This window comes from Geospiza fortis, unplaced genomic scaffold (genome assembly GCF_000277835.1).
Source record: "Geospiza fortis unplaced genomic scaffold, GeoFor_1.0 scaffold147, whole genome shotgun sequence".
Classification (NCBI taxonomy): domain Eukaryota; kingdom Metazoa; phylum Chordata; class Aves; order Passeriformes; family Thraupidae; genus Geospiza; species Geospiza fortis.
The window spans coordinates 1,448,396-1,475,597 of record NW_005054372.1 but is presented as its reverse complement, the minus strand read 5'-3'; the positions used below and the strand labels follow the sequence as shown (position 1 = coordinate 1,475,597).

The 27,202-nt window shown below is 39.4% G+C and overlaps 1 protein-coding gene across 1 annotated transcript in view; it reads right to left on the bottom strand.

The window, feature by feature from the left end:
* DOK7 (docking protein 7) overlaps positions 1-26,548 on the bottom strand; it is a 55,224-nt gene extending 28,676 nt beyond the window's left edge. Inside the window, exons 1-5 of the mRNA XM_005424735.2 lie at positions 26,311-26,548; positions 22,299-22,499; positions 15,781-15,900; positions 8,141-8,248; positions 5,768-6,642 (exon numbers count right to left, since the gene is read on the bottom strand). Of these exons, the coding sequence (XP_005424792.1) occupies positions 5,768-6,642; positions 8,141-8,248; positions 15,781-15,900; positions 22,299-22,499; positions 26,311-26,530 (1,524 nt within the window). The 5' untranslated portion in view covers positions 26,531-26,548. The remainder of the gene's footprint in view (positions 1-5,767; positions 6,643-8,140; positions 8,249-15,780; positions 15,901-22,298; positions 22,500-26,310) is intronic.
* Positions 26,549-27,202: the final 654 nt, after the last annotated feature.

Sequence of the window (27,202 nt, the reverse complement as noted above, 5' to 3'; positions counted from 1 at the left end):
AGCCCTTACCAGCAGCAGCAATGGAAAAGGAAGCTGGGTCTCCCCTTGGTTACTTGGGAGTGAAGCCTGAAAGCTGCCAAGAAGCATTAAATACTGGACAAGTTAATTGGGGAACTGGTAAGAAAAATAATTCTTCCTTTCCTGCAAGCTGACATTAAGCAATATCTCTACACAGTGGATAAGCACACCTGGATGGGAGATGAGATCAAGTGGATGGAGATCATCTCTACAATAGACTTGGACTCCTGGCCAAAACTACAAAAAGGAAAACAAAACAAATGCAGCTTTAAGCCTGACACTACATCCACCTGTTTTATGCCCCTTTTTTCTGTCAGCTTCAACTGACAGAAAAAATGACTGAAAAATTGACAGAAGTGATGACACTTCTGCTCATCTTTGATCTGCACAGCGTTGGGTGCTTTTGTCCAGCTCCAGCAATGACTGCATTTCATTGTCAAGAGCAGCAATGATCATGGGTTTCTTCTATTTCAGAAAGATGCTCTGGGGAAATTGGTGGGCTATAAGATGCTTTTGAATTTCTGAAAAGTCTGAAGAATAACACTAGTTTACTGTAAAAATTTCAGAGCCTTCAGAGCCTTTTACAGTAACAGCAATGTAAGTAAAATGCCAGATGGCCAGATCATTGTCCAGTGCAGGCACCTCATTTAGTGGTGACACGTGCTGGGAGATGCACATCACTGCTGGTTCATGTATCACAGTCAGGACTCATAGAAAAAAAATGGAATTAAATCTTGAAAGAAAAGAGTACAAAAGCAAGTTTTCTAATTCATGCAAAAAGCCAGCAAAACCCAGATACAGAAACCTCACAAACACATCATTCAGGTCAATAATGACAACTGACTTCCAGGTTCCTCTGAGGTGCAAACTGCTCCTGTTATAGTTCTGACAGTGTTGCCCAACTGCCCAGAGCTCTGAGATTAGAGCAGAAATACAAGCAGCAACAATGCTGTAGAAGATGACAAATGCATCCTTCTCAGCTGAGAATTTAGACAGCTTGTAGCTTTTTTAAAGGTGGGAGGAAGCATAAAATGTTACAGCACCACACATCAATACTGTAAAAAAAGAGATGTAAAGGATGTGCAATTACAAATAATCATGTTCCTACACTGTCAGAGAAAGCATGGAAATAAACACAGTACAAGATAAACACATAAGGTTTTCAGTCTCCTGGGGAAAGAGGTAATGACTCCCAACAGAAAAAAATAGCTAAATTAAGGCTGTAGATAACAGTACATTGTGATTTCTTTAGTATCTGTTTTAGTACTACATTAGAAAAGTACTAGATTAAAAGCCAAAAAAAAAATAAAACATTCTCAGTTACACAGATATGGCCATGTAGTCATGCAGCTGCCATTTCTCAGATTTCACTAAGAAAGTTAACACCTTACAGGCCTTCTCTTTCACCTCTTTCAAAAGCAGCATCTACAATGACAGAAAAAGCACCAGCTAACTCTAGGGTTAAGGGTTTGTACAGGATTTGAAGATTAAGGCTATATTCCCAACCCAGTGACAGGCTGCTCATGACCCTGGTGAAATTAGTACCAAGCAAGACAGTGTAGGATGCTCTAGAGCTGAAGCCCCTCCTCTGCCTGAAGTCACATCAGCTGTGCTTCTCCCTAGGCTTAGTCTCTCTCCCTGGTCTACAATGCACAAGGGACACAGAGATATTCACAGTTTCTCTAGAGCACAGAGACTCTGCCCTCACCCAAGGCTGCAGGTGATAACCAGCTCTGAAAGGGGGACATGGGGCTGCACCATCAAGCACAGCAGTGAAGAGCCTGCTCAAGGCATGCACATGCCATCCCCTGGAGTTGTAATGCAAAACAAAGCAGTTTCTACAGGACAGACGGAAAGAGTTAAATATCCTATCACCTAGCCAAACCAACTCCTCACTTAACCTGAGATCCATGTGCTCCCAAGGCAGGTGCCTGGGAGCCCCCCTGGATTGTTTAGGGAAGGGCTCTCAGCCCCTCAGTGCTGTGGATCCTGCTGCCTGACAAAACCCCTTTTGTCCATCAAGACCACCACATTTCTGTATTTCCACTTAGTACAGACATGTTGGGAGATTGAAAGTTTTGAGGCACAGAGTCACGGTGGGACCAGGAATTATACAAGTACCTCACAGAGAATTTGTGCAGATTAGCTCCTAATTTGGGACCATATTGCCCCCAAGGAGGTCTTGGTACTTTAAAATCATCAACTCAAGTTGGTGGCTGAATACCAAGAGAGACTGATGACAACAGCCACACACAAACTGACAACTTCTTCTCCCCTCTATCATAGCAAGTTAACTACCAAAGCAGTACTCATGACTATATTTCTACATAAATAAGAACTCCCACTGACATAAATATGAGTTTAGCATGAGCTAGACATACATAAATGTAATTCCTACTAATAGGCACATTTGGAGCTGTCAACAGTTATTTAAGTATAACACTAAGTAGCATGAAGAGACAGCCATAAACACTCCATATTAATCCAACTTGCAAGAAGGTCAGGGGACAAAAAGCAAAGCAAAACGAAACCCAGAACTTTTCAGATGGAAAAGGACAAAACCAGTTGGAAAATAATTTTATTTTTCAGACTTCTAAGAAAATTTACAAACAATGGTGGTGTAAAAAAAAAACCTATAAAAAAGTTGACATTTCTCAAACTATAGCATCAAAGGAAGTTACAGAGCAACAAGCATACAATGAAATTCTATTCATCAAATTAGTATTAGTTAAGTAGTTAAAAACATAATAAGTAAAGTCTAATAATAAATCTCTACAGCTTACTCAGAAATTGTAACAATTAATTCTGAGCTTAAATTATACTTACAATAGACAATTCACCTCTGCAATCATCTACAGCACTGAAATCATCTAGGTCAAATTACATAGCAAAAGCACACCTTGGAAATCTGTAAAGGACATCTTGAGCACAGCACAATTACGTACAACAGAAAGCAAATCACCCTGCATGCTTGCTTCTTAGCCCCCAGTGTCTAATATGAGATACAATAGACAAGTAATAGAAGCAATATTTAGTAACTCTTTTCATGCTGGTTCTATTTTTCATGCAGAGTGACAGAAAGGCTTCCTTGCCCTGTTTTCTGTTTGAGCCTTGGCACTTTCCCAGGTCTGTTCTCCCTGTTTTCATCACCATCCTTGTCACTAGAGGAGCAGGTGGTTGTTAACAAGTCAATCCCCATCAGGACCCCCACCACGCCCTCCACGTGTGCCCATCTTCATCCTGCAACCTCTCTCCAACCCTTCACATGCTGAACTCCAACATGCACACAGAGACATGCCCAAACCTACAAACCTAACCTGCATGTGCCTTTTGTGCCAAAGGGCACAAAACAAACAAATGCTTATAGCCTTAATTACTGCTGGAGACTTTCCTCTACTCTGGTCACTTTAAATAGTAGGCATTTAAAAGCCATTAACACAATTTAATTAACAGCTTAACTCAAAATTGCAAAGGAACTCCAAACACTGGCACATTAAAGCTTTTTGAACACAAATTTGAATAAACATGAAAACCTGGTGTTTTCATCAACCCATAAATCAATTCTTCCTGGCCCTAACTTAAATATATTCTGTTCAAAGTACAAGGAGTAATAATTATATTTTAGTTACAGTCCATGGATTTGTGCTTTCACTGAACTCATCAGGAGAAATGCCAAAGACAGTGTCCATTAAATACTGCTAAAATAATTCATTCATGATAGTTCAAAAGAGTGCACCAAAGAGTTATTTTTCCTTTCAAAAGTAAAAACAAATCCATGAATCATTCAATTTAATGACACTTTTTTCGTGACTGCTTATAAATGGATTTATTAAAAAAAAAGCAGATGTGCATATCTCATGCTAAAACAAAAGTTAGGAAGAAATTGCACCAGTGTTTATCACTAAATTTGTTTAAATACAGACAATATCTGAAATTCTTGCCAACTTATTAGGGCAGCTAGAAACACCATTAAACCTGATAGCACTTTGTAATAAAAGATGTGGGTATTTATGTCATTGGGGTCAACAGGCAGTTGTACTGACATAATTTGGCTTTTAATGATTTTGAAGATATCCAAGGGAACACTCAACTTTCAGCTTCCCATCTTCCACAGCCAGGGCAAGATCTGATAAATTCACATCTAAACCAACAATTCTGATCACCCAGAAACATTTAGGCCATGTGAGCTAATTGTAGCTGAATTACTTCTTTCCTCCCTGCCTATAACAAAGCCACTTTAAAGCTTTCTAACCCCAAAGCAGAACCCTTCCAGAAATCAGTCTTGGTCATTTTTCCCAAATTCTCCCTAACTACAGGGAGCAGCCACAGGAAGCCAACAGCAGATGCTGGCTGTGCACCCCTCTGCCTGCAGCCACACTTCTAGAACTGGGCTAGAGGCCTTTGAGGGCTTGTGGTGCAGGTGGCTGGCAAGGATGGCCTTGGAAGATCACTGATCCTACTGACCACAGCCTCAGAAAACTTGTCCCACAAGTGCCTCCCTACCTGCCAGGTGCTGCAGGCATATGGCACAGGAACATCCAAGGTGCTGTGATGGGGCTGTGCAAGAGGCCCAGGCAGACAGAGCTTTCCAGTTTGCAAACATGTAAAGGCACTCGATGATGCAAATGCATCTAACACCTCATGAGAAGAAACAATCCCTCAAATTTATAACCTTTTAATTTTTCTTTCATCATCTACTAGGCATTCAAGCCCTTTCCATAGCAGTGGTTTATGTAATCTCATATTTAATTAAATGCACACACTTCAATGGCAGTGTTTAATTCTTCATGCAGAAGTCTCTCTTGCTGAATCCTTGCTTCACACATTCCCTAAATTAAGCACTCCCTCTAACCTTCCCAGCCTTTCAACAGCTCACTAATACAAGCAGCTTTAACTTCTTCAAGCTTAGCAAACACATTCACAAAAAAAAAATCTTCTCTAGCATGGATAAAGTCAGATACATTTTCATACAATTTATAATTAATGTATAAAGCTTACTGCCATAAAAAGGCAAGAACATAGCAGGTCCAAAAAGAATTTTTAATATCAAAGTCTTAGATGCTGGCAAATGTGTTTGGAAAGGCAACTGAACCTCCACAGTTTAGGTATTAAGTCTTTACATGACTAGTGATAAAAAATACTTTTTTTTTTGCAAATAAACTGTCCTGTTTGTAGACTGCTAGTGAAATTTTGTATACCTGTCATTGGCCAGTCACAGAACCAGACTGCCAGGCTGACTTGGCTATCTTGTATTTCTCCAGTGAGAAACAGGTCTAACCTGGCTTCTTGTGCAAGGCATGTTCAAACTACAGTAACAAAGAAACAGAAAACATCAATAAAATAAAAGTATGCACCTTAAGAGCAGCACAGACTATTTGACCCCCTTCTTTCTTTGTAAATACTCACAGCAAAACAGGTCAGTGTCTTTCATGCCTGCTTGCCATTATATGACAAATCCAGTGCCTGAAAAACTTTTCTCTTTCACTTACATGTACCCAAAGCCAAAATTGGCCGATTTAAAAGTGATGGTTGTGGTCTATATTGTTCAGTGTTTCCTTGACTAGGCACAGATTTTGAGGAAACCATGTGCTAAGTCTCTCCATTTCAGCATAAACAACAGAAAAAGTTACTACCTGTTCAGAGTATAAAGGAAACAATATTACTTATGACCTACAACTTAGGTAACTTTAAATTAATCATGCTCTATTAACTAAGGCTCGTTAGCATCCGCTCAGTGTTACGTATTTACCTTTAGTCCACCACAGATTGGACAAGATGAAAAAAGAGCTCTTGTCATCCCAAGGTGGGGGCCACATGTGTCACAGGGGTCAGCTGAGGCCCCACCAGGTGGTGACAGCTCACTACTTTTGGAGTCTGACACCTGTCCTTGTGGTTTTGTGTCTGACCACCTTGAAACAAAATCCACATATGTCTCATCACTTGAGTCCTTGCTGCTTTCTGTGAGTAAGGATGAAGGCCTCCCTCTGTGCTGGCTGTGCTCAGCTCCCCTCCGTGCTTCCAAGTGTGGTAGCAGCAGTCTTGGGTCACTGGCACCTTGAGCTGGCAAGGCCTGGTCCTTGGGTAGCGTGGAATCTGCACTCTTCAGCTGCACTTCCTTAGAAGCTGCCTGTAACACACTCCTGGGTATATCATAAACGTGTCTGAGAGAGCTGGGAACCTGATACTCTGATCCCACACCTCTCTGGGACTCACTGTGAGGGCAAGTACATAGACTCTGATCTGAAGGAAAGTTCAATGGCAAGCTTAGCAATGATCCAAACTCATCACCATGGCAAATGTCTAAGCTCCCAGCATAGGAAGAGAAGCTCCCAGAGTAGGAGGAGTGACTACCAGTAGCTATTCCACTGTCAGAAGAGCTCTGACGTCCTATTTCCTGCAGCTGTCTGGACCGGAGGGGCTTCGGAGGGGGTTTGGTGGTGCCACGTGCCCCTTCTGGAAGGGTCTTCTCTTCTCCCAGGTGAATGCCCTTGGCAGCTGCCAGCCCATGGCTCTCCTGAGAGGTGCTGGCTGAAGATTGCTCAGGCCACACTGTCAGCCTGCTCCCAACGCTGACATCCGAGTGGCTGGTATCTGAAGATGAGCTTGAAATACTCCTATCATCTCCTGGAAAAGAAGGAAACACATCAACCTACGTTTAAAACACAATCAACAGACTCAAGCACGGCAAGTATGTACAAACAGGAAGGGCCCAGAGATTCCATCTGCTTTTTGTAAGTGGAACTGCCGTCAGAAAGCCAGAAATTTCTGCAATAACTCACAGCCCCACGGGAAAAATAAAATGCAATGGTATGTTACCTTGCCATAACCCTTCCACACTGTGAAACATAATGCATTCGAGGCTAAATTCTTAAAGTTTATGCACCAAGCTCTCCCCTTTTCAAACATATTTTACTTTCATACAGTTAATTGGGTTGCTGTACCAAAATATAGTCATACATCACTGTACAAATAAAAATAAGAATAATGCTGCTATAAAAATGTTTACATATCTATATACAAAAATATCCTCTGTGATTCATTTATGTCTATATTGCAAGATAATTTCTTTAATGACAGTTGCAAGAAAGGCATTTTAGTAGGTTGTTACTGCCATCAAAGACAGAATATGAGTGGAAAAATTAAACACTGGCATGAAAGAGCACAAGGACAAAACACAAACATCACAAACAAATAAAAAAACCAAATAAATATAAAACCACTTTCTTGTAGCTCAAAGTCAGAAACTGTACATGAAGTTGGGTCATGATTTCTGACCAGAAGGACTGAATTAAAAAAAAAAAACAAAAAACAAAAAACAGGCATGCTTATCTATCAAGTCTCATTTTTTTCTATCCATTCAGTTAAGTCTAGTATTATGTGCAAATTAAGAAAAACTTCAGGAAGTCTCACTGGAATTCAGTCACATTACCCAGCGGTGTCTAGGCCAAAGTAGCCATGGACATGTGTATAAGCACATAATAAAGCTCCTGAGGATCTTCACAGGGACAATTTTTGTGCTTGTAGGTTTTAGAGTCAAGAGCAAAGCACATGTTTGGATGATCTAACTTTGGCTATCAAACAGTTCAAATGGCAGTTCAGGGCACAGGTCCTTTTACAAATCCAGTGCCAGATACCAATTCTACTTTGATACACTAACAACTCCAGAAAAGGCATGTACAGATAGCAGAGGAAAGCACAGGAGTCCTGTGTTACTGCAAAAATCTGCTGTAAGCATGATGCGTGGACCATACAAGTGAGTCCACCTTACAGGCTGCACTAAGGTACTTAAGCAGGTATCAGATTTAAAGCAGACAGTTCTTTTTAAGTTTTACATGCAAAAATTCAGTAGGACTCAGCTCCTAAATGGTCTACCTGGTTTAATAGTGTTTGATTCAAAACTCAGTCTGCTGAGTTGAAAACCTCCAATCTACATCAAAGGACTTCAGACAATGCTGTTAGAGAACTGCCTCACAAGAAACATAACAAATCAAATGTCTTGACCATTTCTCTAGTATTTTTCTTGTAAGCTCCACATCTTATAACACAGGCCTTACAACTTTTAAAGCCTGGGCAGGAAGAAACATAGCATAGTATTTTTTATTTAATTAAAGATGTTTCTTACCTCCGCTACCTTGACGGCTTGTATGGGACAGCAAGCTCAAACGCTTTTCTAATTGCAAAGCTTCATGAGCCAATCTTTCTTCTGAATAGGCTGGGTTTGTACTTGGATCTTTAAAAAGAAACAGAAAAAACTAAATAAACAAAGGAGGTCATGTGGAAAATAAATAAAAAATAAGAAAAGAGAAAAAGACATTCTTAAGCTTGAAATGCTGATTGGAAAAATGTATGGGACAATCTGACTTCAAGCACATCCTGGACATGTGCTACACAGTCACTTAAAAAAGATTTTCAGAGATAATACCCAATGTCTGTAATAGTTACCATCAGGGACAGAACACTGAAGAGCACAGCATCAAAGTCAATAGCTACAGAAATAATTAGCAGGTCTAGAGGACTTGAAAGTTAATTTGACTCACATAAAATCTGTCCTAAATTCACTGGATTCACTGGGAATTTTAACATTCAGAAAGACCAAATTTTTCATCCTAGAAATTTACAAATCAACATCATAAAGGCAGAATCAGAGGTATTAAACTGACATCTTCCAATCCAGATCATCTAAAAGACTTTGTCTTCAAGTTGGATGCTCAGACAGTCATTAAGTTCAGATGTCAGAGATAAAATAAGCAACCTGGTGGCTCTCTGTCGTTATCTTTAAGATAAGTTAGGATGATATAAACCACTTCTAAAATGTACTATTATGGATTTTCCCCATACATTTTAGTGAGCTTGCCATTCCAGCTGAGATTATTTCACTGAAGGCAGCTCATTATATTAAAAAAAAAAAAAAAACAGACAAAAAAAAAAAAACAGAAAGAAAAAAAAAAAGCAGAATGTGGAAGTCTCATCAGTAAAACAGGCCCGTTTCCTCTAAATCATTTTATTTCCAGCAGGCATAACAATAAAACCAGATGTTGGAAGTAATCATAACCATTATCCCAAGAGAAACCTTACAGATCCCTTCAAATAGCACTGATGAGTGTGTCATGCTCAGCAGTTGCAGAGGATGAGGTCTGATAACTTGTTCATGATCAGAAACTTTGGTAATTCTTATTAACACAGGGAAAGTAATTAATGACAGCAAAACCAGATTAGCTTCCTCACAACTGCTGCTCTTGTATATCTGATCAACTGGGCAGCAGAAGCACACCACAAAAACACTGAATCGTTTAATGAAAGGAAAAGAGGATGAAAAAGGCTATACATTGTTGTGATTGAGTTAGTAAAAAAAAAACAGTTGGAAAAATGAAAGAAAAATTTCATTATTTCATTTTCACCCCAGTTTTAAAAGACTTGGTTTTGATATTGTCAACACAGCAGTCAAAGCAAGCTCATAACCAGGGGAAGGAGCACAGCCAGCTCAGCTGAAGCTCCATGGAAGCTCCTTACATTATCAACTGCCCCAAGAAACTAACTGCCACATCTCTCCTCCCTACCCATATTCACTTTCTGACTTGTCCTAGGTAGGAACAGAAATGACAACGCTGAACTTTCTAACTTTTCTTTCCCATGTTGAGGAGGTTTCTATCTTTGGCAGTCTGCAATCTGGGTAAAATGAGCAGAAAAACCAAGATATACACAATCCATCTATAACAACACGCATTGGAACCCAAGGGCGTTCTAACAGGGACAAGGCAACAATGCCCATGACAAACAGGGTCTGTGACCTCTGTGTGTCCCAGCTCAGTTAGAAAATAGGACTGTTTGATGTGGATTATTTTGTTAGGTGTCCATTCTTATTTACACTGCAAGACAGTTCATATTAGGCATTGACTATCTCAAACCTGTGAGACTGCTTACTCAAATGAAACCACCAGTGCTTCCATATGGACCTCTGCCAAAGAAAACACATTTGGCCACCAACACCTATGGTGCAACCCAGACATGTCCATGCAAAGATCTGCTCAGTAGCATACATACAGTGTTACAAGCTACTGCCTATTTTTTAATGTCCTCTACTCCAGTTACTTAAGTGTGTCTAGTTAAATGCCTTATGTCCAAAAAGGTCTAAGAAAGATGTTCTACAAGCACTTTGAGTGTAAAGTTGTCATAACAGATCAGCAAATTGGTCAAAGAAAGATGCAAACAGACACTAATCCTTCCTACATCAAAGAACTGTCAGTAGGAAAGGTCCTTTCACTTTCCTCAGAATATGACTACTTGACAAATACAGATGTTCAAAACATAACTAGGGCACCTACAGAACAACTAGTTTTTTAAGTAAATTATGTCCCTTTTACAGACAGTAAAAGATATAATTTTTAAAAAATGGTCAAACAACTGATCTTGTAAAATTGGCTTATAATTAAATACAAGATAAGATAAGAGGAAAGTTGATGTCAGAAAGTTTGCACTTCACATGTTCAATTGCTTCCAGAAGTCAAATTCCCTATCAGCTGCACAGCTACAGAACACACCAGGTTCCACCCAACAACATGAAACCTCTAGGAATACTGTCTGTCCAACAGAACCAGAATTTTTTTTGTTAAACTTCCCCTTAAAGAATGCCTATGGATAAAACATTTGTATAAAACTGTGTTCATAGTTATGTGCTGCTTTCATCACTCAGTTTTGTGGAAGATTAAGCAGAAGGACCTCCCTCAGTAAGCTCTAGGAAATGCCAAGAGAAACAACTTCAAAACCCAACAAACATACAGTCTAAGTTTTAGGTAATTACCTATCAGTCTTACCCAAGTCTTTGTTTCACCTTTAATCTTCTCTGCTAATAAGCCAGACTTCCATGGAAAACACACACAATATTATTTCCCAGAAGTAACAGATTCTTGTACCAGCATTTTTGGTTACAGATGGCCAAGCTCTAATCAGGACATTTTCCTACAGGATCTGGCTATGGACTAAAGTCACTGGCAGCCACTTTTTAGGGACAAAAGTGTGGAGTGCATAACCTATGACCTCCCATGAGTGCTGTTGTGATAACCCTTTTTCTAATACATGTTTTAGGCCATAATACTACAAAGTTGAATTTGGGGCATCATCCTCTACCTTTTGCATGCCTGATACCTCTAAATAACTGGCAATTTGCCATGTTAGTAACCCAGGGGGACAGAAGCAGCATGACCGGTACTGAGCCAGCTGTCCAAGGAAGTTCCAATAGCTTCTGCCCACACAACATCCGAGAGCAGCTCCAAGAACAATCAGCACCTTCCTTTCCCAAACTGTTAACAAACGGATCCTGTCCCGTGATTCATTCAGGTCCTTCAATTAATACATTTTTTTTCATCATTTTCCAATCAAACATGGATCCCTTGCTATGAAGAAAATCATCTTCTATGTGAGGCAGTCTTCAAAATCTTCTTCAACACTGCTTTGGGGCAAAGGGGAAGGATTACATCAAATTTAGCTGGACTAAAAATGCCTCTGCTGGAGATTTTATTTTTACATTACGTTGGTGGGTATTCATTAAAGCCACATCAGCTGCTCATCGTGGGAGATTTAGAATATTTTGGTAACATAGGAATAAAGTGTCATAGTAATTCAAAGCTCCAGGGCTGTTCAATAAGCACCTGTCAGGAAAAAATTATTGTATCCAGTCAGTCAGCAGCTACCTAATTGATTACAGGCACCTTTAAAATGCAACACTGGTTAATTACTTTGTTAAACAAAATTAAGTTAGGCTGAAAATCTCTCTTTTCTTTCTTCCAGTGTAACTGTAGGGACATTTGTAAATCAGGCCTGGACCCTCACCTTCTTGCTAACATCTCCACACCTTGTAAGATGTCTGGAGGAATGAAAAGATGTCCTAAAAGTTTGAGGAGGATCCACTTGGTACAAATACTGCAGAAGGCAGCCACAGAGCTGTCTTGCAATGGCCAAAGCTGTATCAAGTTTCAACAAAAAGAAATAGCATCAGATGGATCCTCAGCAAGCAATAACTGTACACTCTCCAGTCAGTCACAAAGCAGCCTGAAAAAGCTTCCAGAATTAAAAAAGAGCATCCAGACTATGAACATTACACCTGGGGTCTTTCCAGACTGCAGGACTAGACTGTCACATAATGAGATATAGAGAGTACTGGTCTGCCCACTGATAAAAGATATCCCTGATGGGCTCTTGGGCCTTTGCTGTGCTCAGGTTTGGCATTCAACATGAATCTTGCTAGTGAAAAAAGGAGTTCAACACACACCTGATAAACAAACATCTCTCAAATAATAAGCATGCAATTCTGTATAGATTACAAACCTTGCAATCAGAGATTTATTACTAAGTCCATAACTAGAATTCTGTCAAGATAGAATGTAAATTCTCTGGATTGTTCTCTAAATATTTCTTCAAGAAAAAAAAAAGAGATCATGCTAGTAGCCAGTTACAGCAGTTCTCTTCCAACTAATAGCTGGGGAAAACAAGCCATCCATAGCCATCACTCATTTGAGTCCTTTATTTAAAATATTACACTTCCCAATATCTACAGATACCTATACCTGCATGACCTTCACATTCCCATCTTCTGTGTCTTTGGGGGGTTTTATGAGACCTGATCACACAGCTTTTAATAAATCAAAACCTCCAATCTAATGGAGATATCAATAGGACTATTGTGGTACAATTTTGAAAAATTAATGGACTCCCAAAATAAGTACAACAAGTAATAAACCGTAAAACATCTAATTTTCTTTTCCTTTTTCAATTTATTTTGGGTGTACACATAATGGAGTTATTTTTTTATTGTGAGAAACATAATTTAATTCATTTCCAAAACATCACAGAATAATTCAGGTTGGAGGGGATCTCAGGAGTTCTCTAGTCTGACTGGCTGCTCAAAGCTGGTCTGCTAAGAGATTAGACCAGACTGTGATACTCTGTATGGGTAAGTCAAGTTTATAAATTCCACTGCACTGGATTTTCATTGCATATTTTATAGATGACATCCTAAAATATGTACAGCAGTCATATATCCATGATCTATATGATAAGAACATCGTGCTTTTAAGGAAATAAGGCATAGATTTTAAAACTACAATCCTGAAAAGAAGATGTGAATATTGTCCTTGAACAAGCACCCCTTGCACACCCAGTTTAGAAATTCCATTTAGATACTGGCTATTTTACATTTGTTGAAGAATCACTATGGCAAGTAAGAAAACTGGTCATTTTTCAGTCCTCTTCAAACCTCTACCATCTCCTATTAATTTCATGCTAACACATAAATATTTCAGCACCCCTTTTAAGCATATTGCTGAGCTGTTCATACATGAAGCAACTGGCTTCATTCACTCATCCTTCCTACAAAGACAAGGACAGACCACATTGATTGCATAACATCTACAGATTATATTTGTGCTGTGGGAGTTGGTGTCCAACACTGTCACTGTGACTGTTTTTACCACATTACATTCTTTCTCTGTGCATCTGCCCTTTGTGTGTTTTCCTTGCTTGAATATACCACAGTGCTTCAAGCATATCTCATGTTTAAGCTGGAAAGGCACAGGCAAAGGCAAGATGCCAAATTCAAGCAGCAAACTGTGAAGAGAAGGTTTCTCTAAAAGCTTTTAAATTGCACAGAAGTAGAATATTGCATACATAAAGTACATTTGAAGCTGTGTAGCATTCTGCAACGCAGTAAATATGAATTACATAGACAAGAGGTTTCTTGGTAGAATCCCCAATTTGGGAGTTTTGATCTAGTTGCCTGAAGCGTACAGATAATTAATCTGTTTACAAGCTGATGCTTTCAAAGGTTGAGTGAATTTCAATACCTGACACATGGTATGCATCTGGTAGACTCGACCTTTTCAAGCAATACAGTACATTCTGTGTAACAACATACTTGAGAAGGAAAATTAGTTTATGGATGAATCACCAGAACTGTACATCTGTGTGTGCCTTAAACAGATCTGTACAAGCTTCTGCACGGGATAATAAATAAAGAACATTAAAAAAATATTTTTTTCCAACATGTACATAGAGAGAAACAACAAACTGGAAGAGAAAAGGGTAAAATACAGAGGAATGAAAGTTAGAGGGCTCAAGGTAGCTTGGATAAATAAAGGCAGAGCCTACAAGTACATGAGCACAACCCTTGACAAAGCACTTCTCCTGTCCAGGGAAATGAGATGAAATCATGTGGATGAGATTTTAATGGCAAGTACATCAAGCATAGAAGAGAAATGGAAAGAGCTCAGGAAAAAGATCTTCTCTTACAAAAACCACCAAATACTCCCCAGGACACTCCGCATCCACTTCATGCACCTCAGTGAGGTCAGAGCTCCTGAAGGAGGGAAGAGATTGTGGTATGTGGCACAACAACCCACAAACACCAGAAGTGATAACTAACATGTGAAAGCAGATTTACTCCTACATGCTTCTGAAAAATGAATCTTCAAAGACTGCGCTAATATTAAAATTTAAAATAATAATTTTTTTAAAACCCGGCAGAATAGTTGTTTGTAGGCTTAATTTTTCCAGACAGGAATTTTTCTTTGACAAAAATTTGTTTGACAAGACTTAGGGGTTGTACATATATATTTACATACACACATAGTTTTAGATATGCAAAAAAATGTGTTCAATAGCAAAGCTTTAAGCATAAACATTGATTTTTGTGTTTCTGTTGTTGTTTTTTCTGTGTGCTTTTTTTTTTAAACACTCCAGTTAACTGAATGCAAACATATATCATCACATGAGAATGGCTTTTTTGTCTACTATCCTACTTGATTATTTAACTTGCTTCTGCCTTATAACCATGAGAAAGACAACGTGAACTGAGCCTTGTGTTTACTGAATTTACTAATTTTTAAGTAATAACTATTTTTCATAATTTATTTTCACAAGCTTCACATTATCTAATGACCTAATAAGCTAAAGATCTAATATTTTCCATCACATTTCCTTCCTGCAATTATCTTAACCTTATAACAGCAATAAAACCCTGTTGAACACTTATTAACTGCCTAACACTTACACAAACTCCAAGTATTCCACAAATCCCAGCTCATCCTTCACCATTCTTGCAACCTATTCCTACTGTATGCCACCACCAAATCACAGACATTTTTCTGCAATTTCATTTCTACACTTTTGTCTGGTTTGACAGAGTCATTCTGACTCAATACTTTACTTCATCTGCTGAAATCAAAAGGATTCTATTATGATGCCATCCAAATTCCTCTTTGAACATTGCAGTACACGCAGCACTTACCACGAAATAGGAGAAGGAATTCAATCCTCAGACATCAGGAAAAAAGCTCAAGTTGAAAAACTTAAATGTGATGTGGAGGCTTGACAAGGTTTTCTAAGGCTGACAAGACTTAGAACTCCATTTTGGATAAACTCAAAATGCTCCAGAAGTTAGTTTTCCATTAAACCATCAAAATAGCAATGCAGACATGGATCCAAGTTAAATGTGTAAGTTTAAAACTAAAATTTAGGACTCCTTTCAAGTCAAATTGCCATCTTTTAGTACTGTTAAATAAGAGAGGGCTGGAGTTAGCAATATAACCAGAAACATGAATGAACCACAGCAGCAGGGGGAAACTGGGCACATCCAGCTTATAAATCTGTACAGTGACATTTCAGAATGAAAACCACTTTGCACCCTGCACACCCTCAGTGTCTGCAAGCTGCTCTCACACCAGCAGCAGTGGGTGTGAGACATGACAGTGACTCTGGACTTCCTGTATTAACCTGGGAGCACTGGACGCAGACCAAAGGGGCCCTTGGTCGGGGAGATGCCGCGGACGATGCAGTCGAACAGAAAGCTGATCTGCTCCCCTTCAGCACAAGAGAGGAAAAAAACACCAGCCCCTGCAAGAAAGCACAACATAAATATATACGGTTTTCACCTGGAAACACTAGAAATATATTTAGCTGAAGCAATTTATAATGTAGCAATCAAAACAGTTTTAAGTGCAAGCCATGAAAAGAAGTCAACAAGGTATTCTCCTGAGAAAAGAAATAAAAAATTCAGTTCAGCACACACACACTATACCACATACATACATATAAATTCAGTAGCTGTCTAATAATTCATGCTAATTTTATGACATTCAGGCAGTTAAAGTAGTGTCCTAGAATAATAGAATGGCTTGGGTTGGAAGGGACCTTAAGGATCATCTAGTTCCAATCCCCCCTGAATGTCAAAACAGACACCTTACTCTCAACAGCTGTCCAGGTCTTCTGTTCTTATTTACCCCTAAAATTTTGTAGGTCAAAGCTAACTATGCAGAAAGTGTCAGGAATACTTAAAGTGTCTTCAAAAAAATGAACCAAGTTAATTCTACTTTTAACCACTTTTAAGCAAGAGGAGCTTTTTATATGCCAACAAATTAGAATTTGGTTATTTTGCTGGATTATAGTATAAATTTTCCTAGACTAAGTCCTATGTGTCTATTATTAACAGAATGTAACACAACTCCACAGGTTGTCATCAGATCTTTACCCTTTGCTCTATTCTGATATTTGCTTTCCATTCATTAAGAATAGCCCCAAGCAAAATTAGAATGAGATTCACTAAATAAACAAACAAGTTATGAGCTCCATGACACATGGCTGCATGAACAACACAAAAGACTAGAAGGGCTCCACAGAACATTTTATAAATTGTCAGTCTAAATATAAGCACATCAGGGAAAAAAAATATCTTAAAATATCAGACAAAAGACCACCTCAGAAACCAGAAATTTCAGGGAAATAAAACTTCAACACCAGATAAAAAAGGAAATTAAATTAGTATATAGACCTTGAAAAAGTGCTGCCACTTCACTAAAGCCAAGCATACTACACAACTCCAATATAAAATCTTAGACTGCAGTAGGGTTTTGCACATTCCTTGTGACTCAGGCCCTAATCTGGACATGTTTGATTTCTGCATGTCTCTAGCCAATTCTGAGTTGCCTATGTATTTTTTTCAATTTTAGTCAGAGAAGCAGAGCTGATCTTGACTAGAATGACTGCATCCCCATCACTTTCCAAACATATGCCCTGTCATATCCAACAGGATACTCACATTTCACTTAAGAAATTTATACACTTTTGACAGCTTGACAAAGGGCTGTGTGATTCAAACAAAAAGGATCATATAAAGTGGATCACAACCCACAACCTACTTGAGTAAATTAGGTATAACCAGCAAGCTGTAAACTAATCTCTCTAGGAAAAACATGTCCTGGTCCACACTCTCTTGTCATTCTCAATTTATGTCACATCTAAGTCTCTCCCAGTTCTGCTTAAATCTATTCAAGACAACATTGTTAGAGGCATCTTCATAACTTGATTTGTCACTCCAGCACATTTGCATCTCTTCAGATCTTACCTATCAAGAATTCTTCAGCCAAAGAAACATGAACAAACCCTGGCTTTATGATCAGAGGCCATGTAGGAGACTACAACACTAATCACACAGCCTGACAAATATGAAGGTTTCTGCTGGTGACTCACTTGCAATCTTGCCCATCCCAGGAGATGCCAAAGTCAGAGAACATTGTATTAGGATAAAAAAATCCTGAGTGCAAAGTATTCAGGAATTATCTGAAATTCAGCTTTTTCTTTGAGCTGACTTCTCCTCCCTGAACAGAGCACAGAGAGTCTTACAGGAACAGGATCTTTGCAGTCCATGCAGCATAAGCAAGCAGGATATAGACACAACATAGCAGAGGACATTCAGGTCTCAAGCACAGTGATACACTATGTGGCTTGATAATTCAGCAGAATCCTACAATTCCCTGTTGCCACTCAGGGCAAAAAAAAGATTGCTCAAATATTTCTGTACATAAGGAGTACATCTGGACCATTTTATTCTTTTATCACCTTTGTCAAGAGTTACTTAAACTCCTAAGAGGCTCTATAAGCCTTTGACTTTAATGCAAACAAAGAAAGTAAATGTGTGCGTGTAAGCTGGCTGCTCAACTCAAAGGATTTTTTCTGCAAATAACTATCAGTCATCTGGAAATCCCAAAACCAAATGTGATGACCTTTATATAACCAGTGCAAAGAGTGTATGTCCATGTGCATGTGGATACAAATCCAACAGAAAAATACAATAATCTCCTTGTAGATTCTATTCTTAATTGCTGACTGACTCTCATAGGAAACATTTTCTTTCTAGTGTCGGTAGGTAGAACTAGATTGCAAGGGAAGGAAGAAGTCTGAGGGTTCTTGCAAAAAAACAAAGTGAGATGAATGAGTAGGCAGGGCTTAACTAAAGCATACATAAAAGCAAGTGATTACATTTCTTTTCTCCTTTCTTGAGAAAACTGAGAAATTCACTACTGGGAATTACATATCTCAGTCATGTGCTGGAACTGGTTTGGTGCACAGGCATTTAGAAGCCAAGGAATGTGTGGTATGCACAGTGTAATAGCATGCAGCTGTTCACCAGACTGAAGGGCTCACTCAGCTCTCTCCATGGGCTACGAGACTTGGTGAAATGCAGCCTCCAACCACTTGCATGAGACTGAAACACTCAGCCTCTGTGCAGTCAGCAGTAAAGCATTGAACAGTCCCTCAAACATTCAGGACCAAAGTTGCCAATTGCATAAAACTTCCAAGTACTACTTAATCTTGCCAATGTTGATTTTAACTGATCATATTAATAAAGCAAACCCATGGGCAAACACACTTTAAAAACATACAATAGCCAAAAATTACTTCAATATCTGTAGTGTGTGTGAAAGCAGGGAGGAAGAGTCAGTTCTTTCCCATTAATTACTATTCCTAACAGACAACACTAGAGTCTGAAGCCTTTTAGCTGCAGGACAGGCAGGGACCACAGCAGCTCATTCCATGGCAATCAGCATGTACATCCCAACCCTGGCCTTGAGCAGCTCCCTTCAGAGGGGACCTCACACTGCTGTTCTCTGTGGGGAAAATGACAGAGCATTCCCATTATTGCCAACTAAGACATGGGCAAGACAACCAAAAATAGATAAACAGAGATAATGCTGGTTGCCTGCAGTAGGCCTAAGTAGGAGACAGGACAGAATATCTGCATATAAACAGAAGTTTCAATCTATGCAACCCAGGATTTTTCAAAAAAATCCAGATCTTGCCCCAGTTTAACCACTCCTACTACTTCTCAATTTCAAACAAATGCAGAAGGGGAAACAAGAAAGGAAAGAAGGAAGGAAGTACCAAATTTTATCAAAGCACCAAAAGGATCACAGAAATATTCCTGCTTATCCTGCAATTAGTATTTGTTCTTTCAAAGGGCACTAAGGGTCCCACAAGTTCCCTTCTTCAAGGAGATGCTGTCAGAAAATATGAGGCAGCTTTAAACCAGGCTCTAGCAGCTAATCCTGAAGCCCTTGAACATTGGAGAGCCTGAATTCTCATGGTGTTAATGTGCCCTTTTATTACCCTACTTGAATTTTTTCACACTGACCTCCAAGTGAAGATTCTCCTGGCAACTGGTCATTTTAACTGGTGCACACTGATTGAGCTGGGAACTTGGGGAAGTGAGAGGCTCCTTTTTTCCAGCCTGTTCCTCCATGTAAACCTCCCCATTGACTGCTAGGCCAAGACACCAACTTTTTTGCAAACAGTGTATGACTAAGCTTCAGCTACACAGAGAATAACATTTCGGCCCAGAAAATAACTTACTTGCAGCTTTCAGAAGCGGAAAAAGTTATTTTTTAAATCTCTAGCAGTACAATTGTGGTGTTAAGAGTAAGAGGAGTTCAGAATGTGAATGTTCTTCTTCCTATTTGTGAATAAACTTGTGTGAACCATCTTGAAAACGCACCTAGATTTAATATTTGAAATCTCAGCATTATCTCAGATGGTTTCCTTCTTCCTGGATTGAGTACCAAAGCCTTTGGAGTTGAATTAAACCTGTACTAAGGAACAGAACATAATGAAATGTTTTATATTTATAAAAACTTTTGTGAGGAAGCACAAAACAGAAAGCTAAAACAAATTCATATCCTTTTAGACCTCAGTTCTACCACAGATACACCCAAAAAAGCTCTGCTTCAGTTTGAGGCTTCATGTCTTCTGTTACGGAGAGGCAATCAAACCACAAGATTATTGGTTCCTTTTAATGAGGTATTTATTACAGTGATATTTAAACCTTAAACTCACTAATCCTCTGCTCCACAGGATGAATGTGAGCAAAGATATGGTTTAACCTGTAGGAAAGTAACATTAATACTTAAGTCTGCATAATATTATATTACACTTACATGACAGGGTAATGGAGAGTGCTTTTGTTTAGGAATTAAAACAACTTCTGTAATAACATATCAATTTTTTTTCCTGAACACTACTTGTTTGCCTCAGGAATTCCAGAGGACTGAGGTAAAAGCTATCTGGAGAAAGATGGTCCTTCTCTTTACCAACACACTTCTGTCAAGAATAACCAGAGTTATAATTTAATTTAGGTTCTATTTTCAAAAAGCCTTTTCAATATAGTGGCAATATTAAAACAAGTGTTTAGACTAAACACATATTTAAATGTTGTTATGCCTGCGGATATGTTTGACTGCTTAGTTAAGGGCAACAACTCCTTTAACAAGATCAGCTTGAACCTGTAAAGAGTTTCCAACTGTGGCAGGCTATTTTGTACCAAACTGACTGTGCTGTTCTTCTCTCTGAATGCACACATGCAGGGGAAAGACAATACCCTTTCATGGCAACTGAAAGGGCTCAGCTACCAACACACACATTTCTTAAGAATGATCCACAAGGTAGTGGTACCTTTTCCAAGGCACTTTTCTAATTCTGTTCACTTGTAACCTTAAAAAATAATAATTTCATATTTTTAAAAGCATGCACACAGGGGAGCAACTGATGACCCCGTTTCTCACCAGAAACTAGGATAAGTTTAAGGGAGGTTAAAAAAAAACCACCATGGATAATTCAGGTTCCATCACTCCAGTTCCTCATTTCACAGAATCATTGAGGCTGGAAAAGATCCTGACATAATGAAGTCCAACCTTTGACTGGACACCACCATGTCAACTAAGTGCCATGTCCAGTCATTTCTTTAACACCTCCAGGGATGCTGATTTCACCACCTCTCCAGGCATCTCATTTCAATGCTTGACAACCCTTCCTGTGTAGAAATTCCTCCCAAAGCCCAACCTAAACCTCCTCTGGCACAGCCTGAGGCCACTTCCCCTCCTCATGGTCCTTGTTGCCTGGGAGAAGAGACCAATCCCCACCGGGCCACACCCTCCATCAGGTCAGAAAGAGGTCAGGAATTTGGGTTTCCACCCCATAGAAGTAGAGCAACCAGAATTTACATGCAGAGCAACAGTATGCAAGTCCCAGGAAGAATATATTTGGATTTGGATCAACTCTGAAATCTTCTAATTTTTCAGTTTGTTTATTGAAAAAAGCAAGTCAAACAACTTCACATCCAAACTGGCAATCTCCATATCCATCTGTGCTCACAGGCCATCAATTCAGCATGGCTTCAAACTCTGCTCATGAAATTAGAACCTTATTAATAACACCCTAATTATATGTTATTATACCTGTGCATTTATTAACTATCCTTTTCAGATCTTGCATACATTTTATCTGAAGGGAGAATTTGAGAAGTCCTAAATTTGCCATGGGAACAAAAGATTTATCTCCATATGAAGGTGTATCTTAGCTACTAGGGTATGGAAACTGTACTTCAGCCTGCTTGCTTTCATTTTGACCCCAAATATTACATGGCTCCACCCCACAGTTACAAAACTGCTAACAGGGAAGAGACCAGACAGTTGTTCTAACTTTAAGGAGTAAAAAGTCCTCTATGGGATTTAGAAATTAGCATTTACAAAATGAGAACATTGATGCTGCCTGTAACCTCAAAGCTCCAGATCACTCTCCCCATAGCAAACAACAAAATTATTGATCATAATTTAATAATCTGAACATTAAGCCATTTTACCTTACCTCTTGCATAACTCAAGCCATAAAATTTCATGACCTTATTTTTGCTCTGTGGTCAATAGCAGCTTTTGACTAAACATCTTCTGGAGATTCTGGAGAGCCACAGGGCAATTTTTAGCCAGGACTGCACATGGTCACATTTCTCCTGAACACCGGGGTTGAAGCCTGCAGAAATCTACTCAGATCAGACCCTCTGATAAGAGGCTGCCTGTTTGACAAAGTAGCACAGCTGGTTCTGCAGTCTCCATTGGGAATGAGAGTGCATTTACATTTCTGCAAAAGGCATTGAGCAGCATGCGGAGGACAGTTCCATTTGTACTTACAGAAGCCGCACCTGGTGCCCCCTTCAAAGATGAATCCGTTCGGGACAGCCCCGTAGCGCCGCAGATCTGAGAGCTTCCACTGCCCCATGACGCTGGGAGGGAGGTCTTTCACCAGGACAAGGATGTCATTGCAGAAATGCAGGGTAGCAGGCCCACTCTCCAGTTTTGTGCCAGGGGCTACAAAGACTTGAAATCTATGAACTATCAAATAAGGAAAAAAAAATTACTACAGAATATACAAATGTTATGTAAGTCATTCTGTTCAACTGTGGTATTTGGACCAAACCCTGCCCACACCATGAGACTCTGGCATAAAGATCTACGTGGAGCCCAGACAGCCACGTGTAAGTAGCTGTAAGGCCATTACCTCTATTATGCCGGTTTAGGATTGGAAAATATCCACCATATCTTGCTCTAATGCTACAAATTATTAAAGCTGCAATGGTATATTAATTTATCCTAAATCCTCCAGGCTAATCCCTATCTCAGATTAGACAATCATCCAATCCAGACTTCACTTACCTCTTCCATCCTTGCATCATTACATGGGTTGCTCTCTGTCTCCTCCTCTAACCTGTGTCTCTCCTTTCCCACATGTATGCAATAAAAATAAAATGGTGATCAAGGAGCCCAAAATCCAAGGCTCAAAGAACTAAACAAATCTCTCTATCACTGACTCATCTGCAACCTTTAATAAACTGCTTCACTTCCTCCCTAGCAGTAAAATGAGGAAAATTACATTTTTCCACCTTTGTGATTATTTCATGAGTAGATGCCAAGACATTTTATATTACTAGGAAACTAAGTGATTTATAAGTAACAAACACTTCTAGATGTCACTTAATTTTTTCATATTTCACATCCTGAATTTTAAAAGAGTGGAGAAAGGAAAAGAAACATCTATCTCATTCAAGTTTCCAAAATCCAGGTTCAAATCCCAATTCCAGTATCATCTACATTGCAGTATCCTTACCTAAAGTAGTTGTTCTAGGCTGGTGTCCCATTTACTCTTCCAAGATTATTGCATTCTGAATAATAAGTTATTGGGATCACTCAAATCTCAGCGTTTCAAAGGGAACGATTTAAGTGAGCAAGCATATAATTCCCCAACAATTGTTTTGACCTCCACTACTGCTCTAGTTTCTTTCATATTGTGATTAGACACAAAAAAAAAACCAACCAACAAACAAAATAAAAACAAAAAACCCATAACAAATTTAAAAAAAACAAAAACAACATCTGTCTTGGTAGAGAGAAGCATCAAGACTCTTATATTTCCAGAGGGGGGTTTTGGTGGTGTTTATCAAGAAGCAACACAGATTTAGTTTTTGGTTATGCATCAAAGATCACACGAACAGCTCCCTGCCTATGAAATCTACTGGGTAACTTCCAGGTACTCTCAGTTCTTGCATCAACTCTTCCCTGTTTCTTGCCCATGCCTCTTCAAGCATCACAAATTTCATCTGGGTCTGACTCTTGCTTCTCATCTAACTGCTTGCTGTATTCTTAGTCACGATCCGAGCTGTAAGCCAACTCCTCATCTATGACATGCATTTGCTAAGTTCCCTGAGGCTCCAGCAGAATTAGCCACAAAGTCATTCGAGTGAAATGTGCAAGGAGACAGAGATAGATCTAACTAACCACAGCTCTGCTTACAGCCCTGCCAGCAGCACTGCTAGGGAGCAAATCAATAGTCACACCATGTCCCCTTTTGGGCACGCAGTTGTTACGCAATCTGCTTAAACATCAGCTATCAAAAAGATAGCAAAACCATCATGATCAATAATGCTCACAAAGCAATCTTTAATGCCATTTGTATTCCTCTGCCCAGTATTTTGCTGGCAATTAAACCATGGCAGAAGCACCATCAGGACTCTTTCTGCTTCATAACTGAGGAATGAAGCCCACTCTTCACACAATCAGTTGCAAGTTACAACAGCTGCTGAAAACAAAGAGCTCCAGTCCAAGTTCTAGACCACTGTCAAAATACAGCATATCCAACTCTGAACAAAGCCAAAGTAAAAGGAAAAGCATATTTGAAAATAAAACTTTTCCCATACACTGCCTTTGAGGTATATTGGCATTTTTTTCAAAATTTTTCCCAGCCTTTGACTTCTCTTACTCTACAAAAAAAATTTGTGAAGACACAGAGCTGAGTATATCCCCGAACAAAAGGTACTACTTAAATCCATCACTTTCTTCAGCCCATCTTTTCTTTTTCACAGCTATGCACTGACCTGCAGTACACTAACTTCTCAAAATGAGTTGTGAGCCCAAGCACATTCCAGGAATCACATCCACTTCATCTGCTAAAAACTGAGAGAAAACACTGGGAACTCCAGTGTGAACGCCTCCATTCTGTGGTCCTCATTCAAGAACAGTGTCAGCTCCTTTCACTTTTTTTTTTTGCTTCCCAGACTCTGAGGTCATCTCTCTCTAGCCTATTTTTATCATCCAGCCACCTTATTTTCAAGGCACACAAAGGCACCCTTACTACACTTTAAGAAAAAACACCAATCACCATCCTCTCTACATCTTCTCTCTTTTCTAGTCCTCTGTACTCAAACTAGACTCCCTTTGACTGTGTTCTCCTAACTGAACATGCACTGAAAGACAAAATTCTGAAAAAAATTCAATGCTTTAGTTTATTCCCCTGCCCCTAAGATTTTTTGCAATTAACTTTATAAAATTATTGCCAGTTCAACAAATTACACTTGTTTCCTTACTTCTGCATTTCTTCACTTCCACACACACAATCTCTCCCACTTCACCTTTATTCCATGGCTGCACATGTCATAATCTAGTAGGCTCTATTCCTACCTCATTCACAGCTTTCCACGAAAAAAACTCCTCACTGCTTTTGCATGTCCTCCAATTCCAACCTTAACCCTCACACCCAGACTGAGATTACTCCAGCACTACATCAGTGCAAGATCATAAAACACAGACCTACTCTGTTATATTCAAATACTCCTTTAGCTTTTAGGATAAGTCTATGCTATATATAGATCCCAAACCTAGTTTATAAAACCAAACAAATGACCAAAAAACCAAAACAAAAACACCAAACCAGCACTGGAAGACTGTAGAGCTGTATCATCAAAGTGCACCAACCACTCCAGCTACTCATGCTTGTATTGTTCAGCAACCCTTCTAACCTTTCCTGTTATGCAAGGCTTCATATTTGATAGCCCTGAGAGGTACATCCACACATCTCACTTCTCATAGTCCTACCTATTTTTACTGTAAAATTCCCAGGCCATCTTTCTGCATGTGTACTGCAAAGGAACGAGCCCACAAACCCAACAGATGGCAGAGCATATGTAACAAATGATAAAGATTGCTAATGTGTGTCTCCCACACACCTACCCTCCTTCCCTAGTTATGACTAAACAAACATAAGACAGATACTATGGATTACCAACATTATCCCTCTTTGTTCACCACAGTTCATTTTGGAGCTGCTAACCAAGAAAATAAAATAGGAGGAAGGAGAAAGGTGAAGTTAGCTGGAAAGAATGTGTCTGATGACACTCCTTAGGGCAAAGTCTCTTTCTGAAATGGCACACTAGCAGCAATGAGAATTATCAATGCAACACCCAGTAGGCAGCTCAGCAAACTGGGCATGAACTGGCAAAATTCTACTCAGGACTTTGCATCTCTTAATTCAGGCTCCCCCTGAGCCCTTTTGCCAGAATCCCTGAGTCAGTTGTAGGACCAGAAGCAGAAGTTTGATCACTTTGTTTCAAAGCTACTCACCATCAGTGTCCAAATCAAAACCCCAGGTTAAGAGCTGTCATAGTTATCCATCAGTACTGGGTGGTACTGTAGCCAAAACCTATTGGACGGGATACCTGCTTTAACATCTAAGGGAGAAAACAGTTTGTCCACACTCAAATGAGTGACGGTCTTGTCCTGTACTGTTTTATTTGCATTTTAGCTTCACTTTTCTTTGGGTTTTTTTTATCCTGTGGGGGGAAAAAACAAACCAGAGTGAGAAGACAAAGGTTACCTTCCCCCAGACTGTAGCGTATTCGCACATCCCAGGCGTACATGGTTTCCTTGTTGTCAAATCCCAGCATCACAACCTGGGACAGACAGATGATGGCGAGCGTGTGATTCAGGCCCTCATAGGAGAGCCCAGGATCCAAGCCACAGATGTCTTCTAAGGTCATGCTGCTCCTCTCCTTATGCCCTTTTGCTCGTTCAGATTTATCCTTGTACACCAGCATGAGCAAACAGTCTAAAAGGAGCAAAACTGTCAGATATGATGATGCAGAGCACAGACCATAACAAATTTCTCAGCACTCTGCTGCAATACAAAGGAGCTTTAGACAACTGCAGGATCAGCTCTATCAAGTCAATGTAAAACTCTGATTTCTTTTCCCAGCTCATCCCCAGGTAGTTTATAGTTCTCGTTTTCAAGAAGCAAACACTGAAGGTGTGTTTTAAGGGTTCAAAAACAGGGCTCAAAAATAAGGAGGTCAGTAATAAATCCTCCCTATTTTATTCAAAGTCCAGTGGCATTTCAGATCCTCTCCTGAGTCTGGGGGGACTGGGTCATTGATTCAGAGCATTAGGAGCTATGCTAGGATAGCTGTTCACATTACAGACTCTAAAGACCGAGAGGCTATTGTTGTCTGCATTTTCATTAGAACATACTGAACCACAAATGAAATTCTTACAATAGCTCACAGATTACCCAGCCACTAAATGGCAAGCAGACTGCGCTGTGAGATTGCTCCTGTCAGCTCAGGTTTCTTAGTTAAATGCTACACAGCAGCCATTGCTAAAAATCATTATGTGCCACACCTTCTTTTATTTATTTATTTTTTAGTGGTTGGTTGTGTCACCAGTTGTTATTAAGGCCTTCCCAGAGGTGTTTATTACACAGTAACCATGCA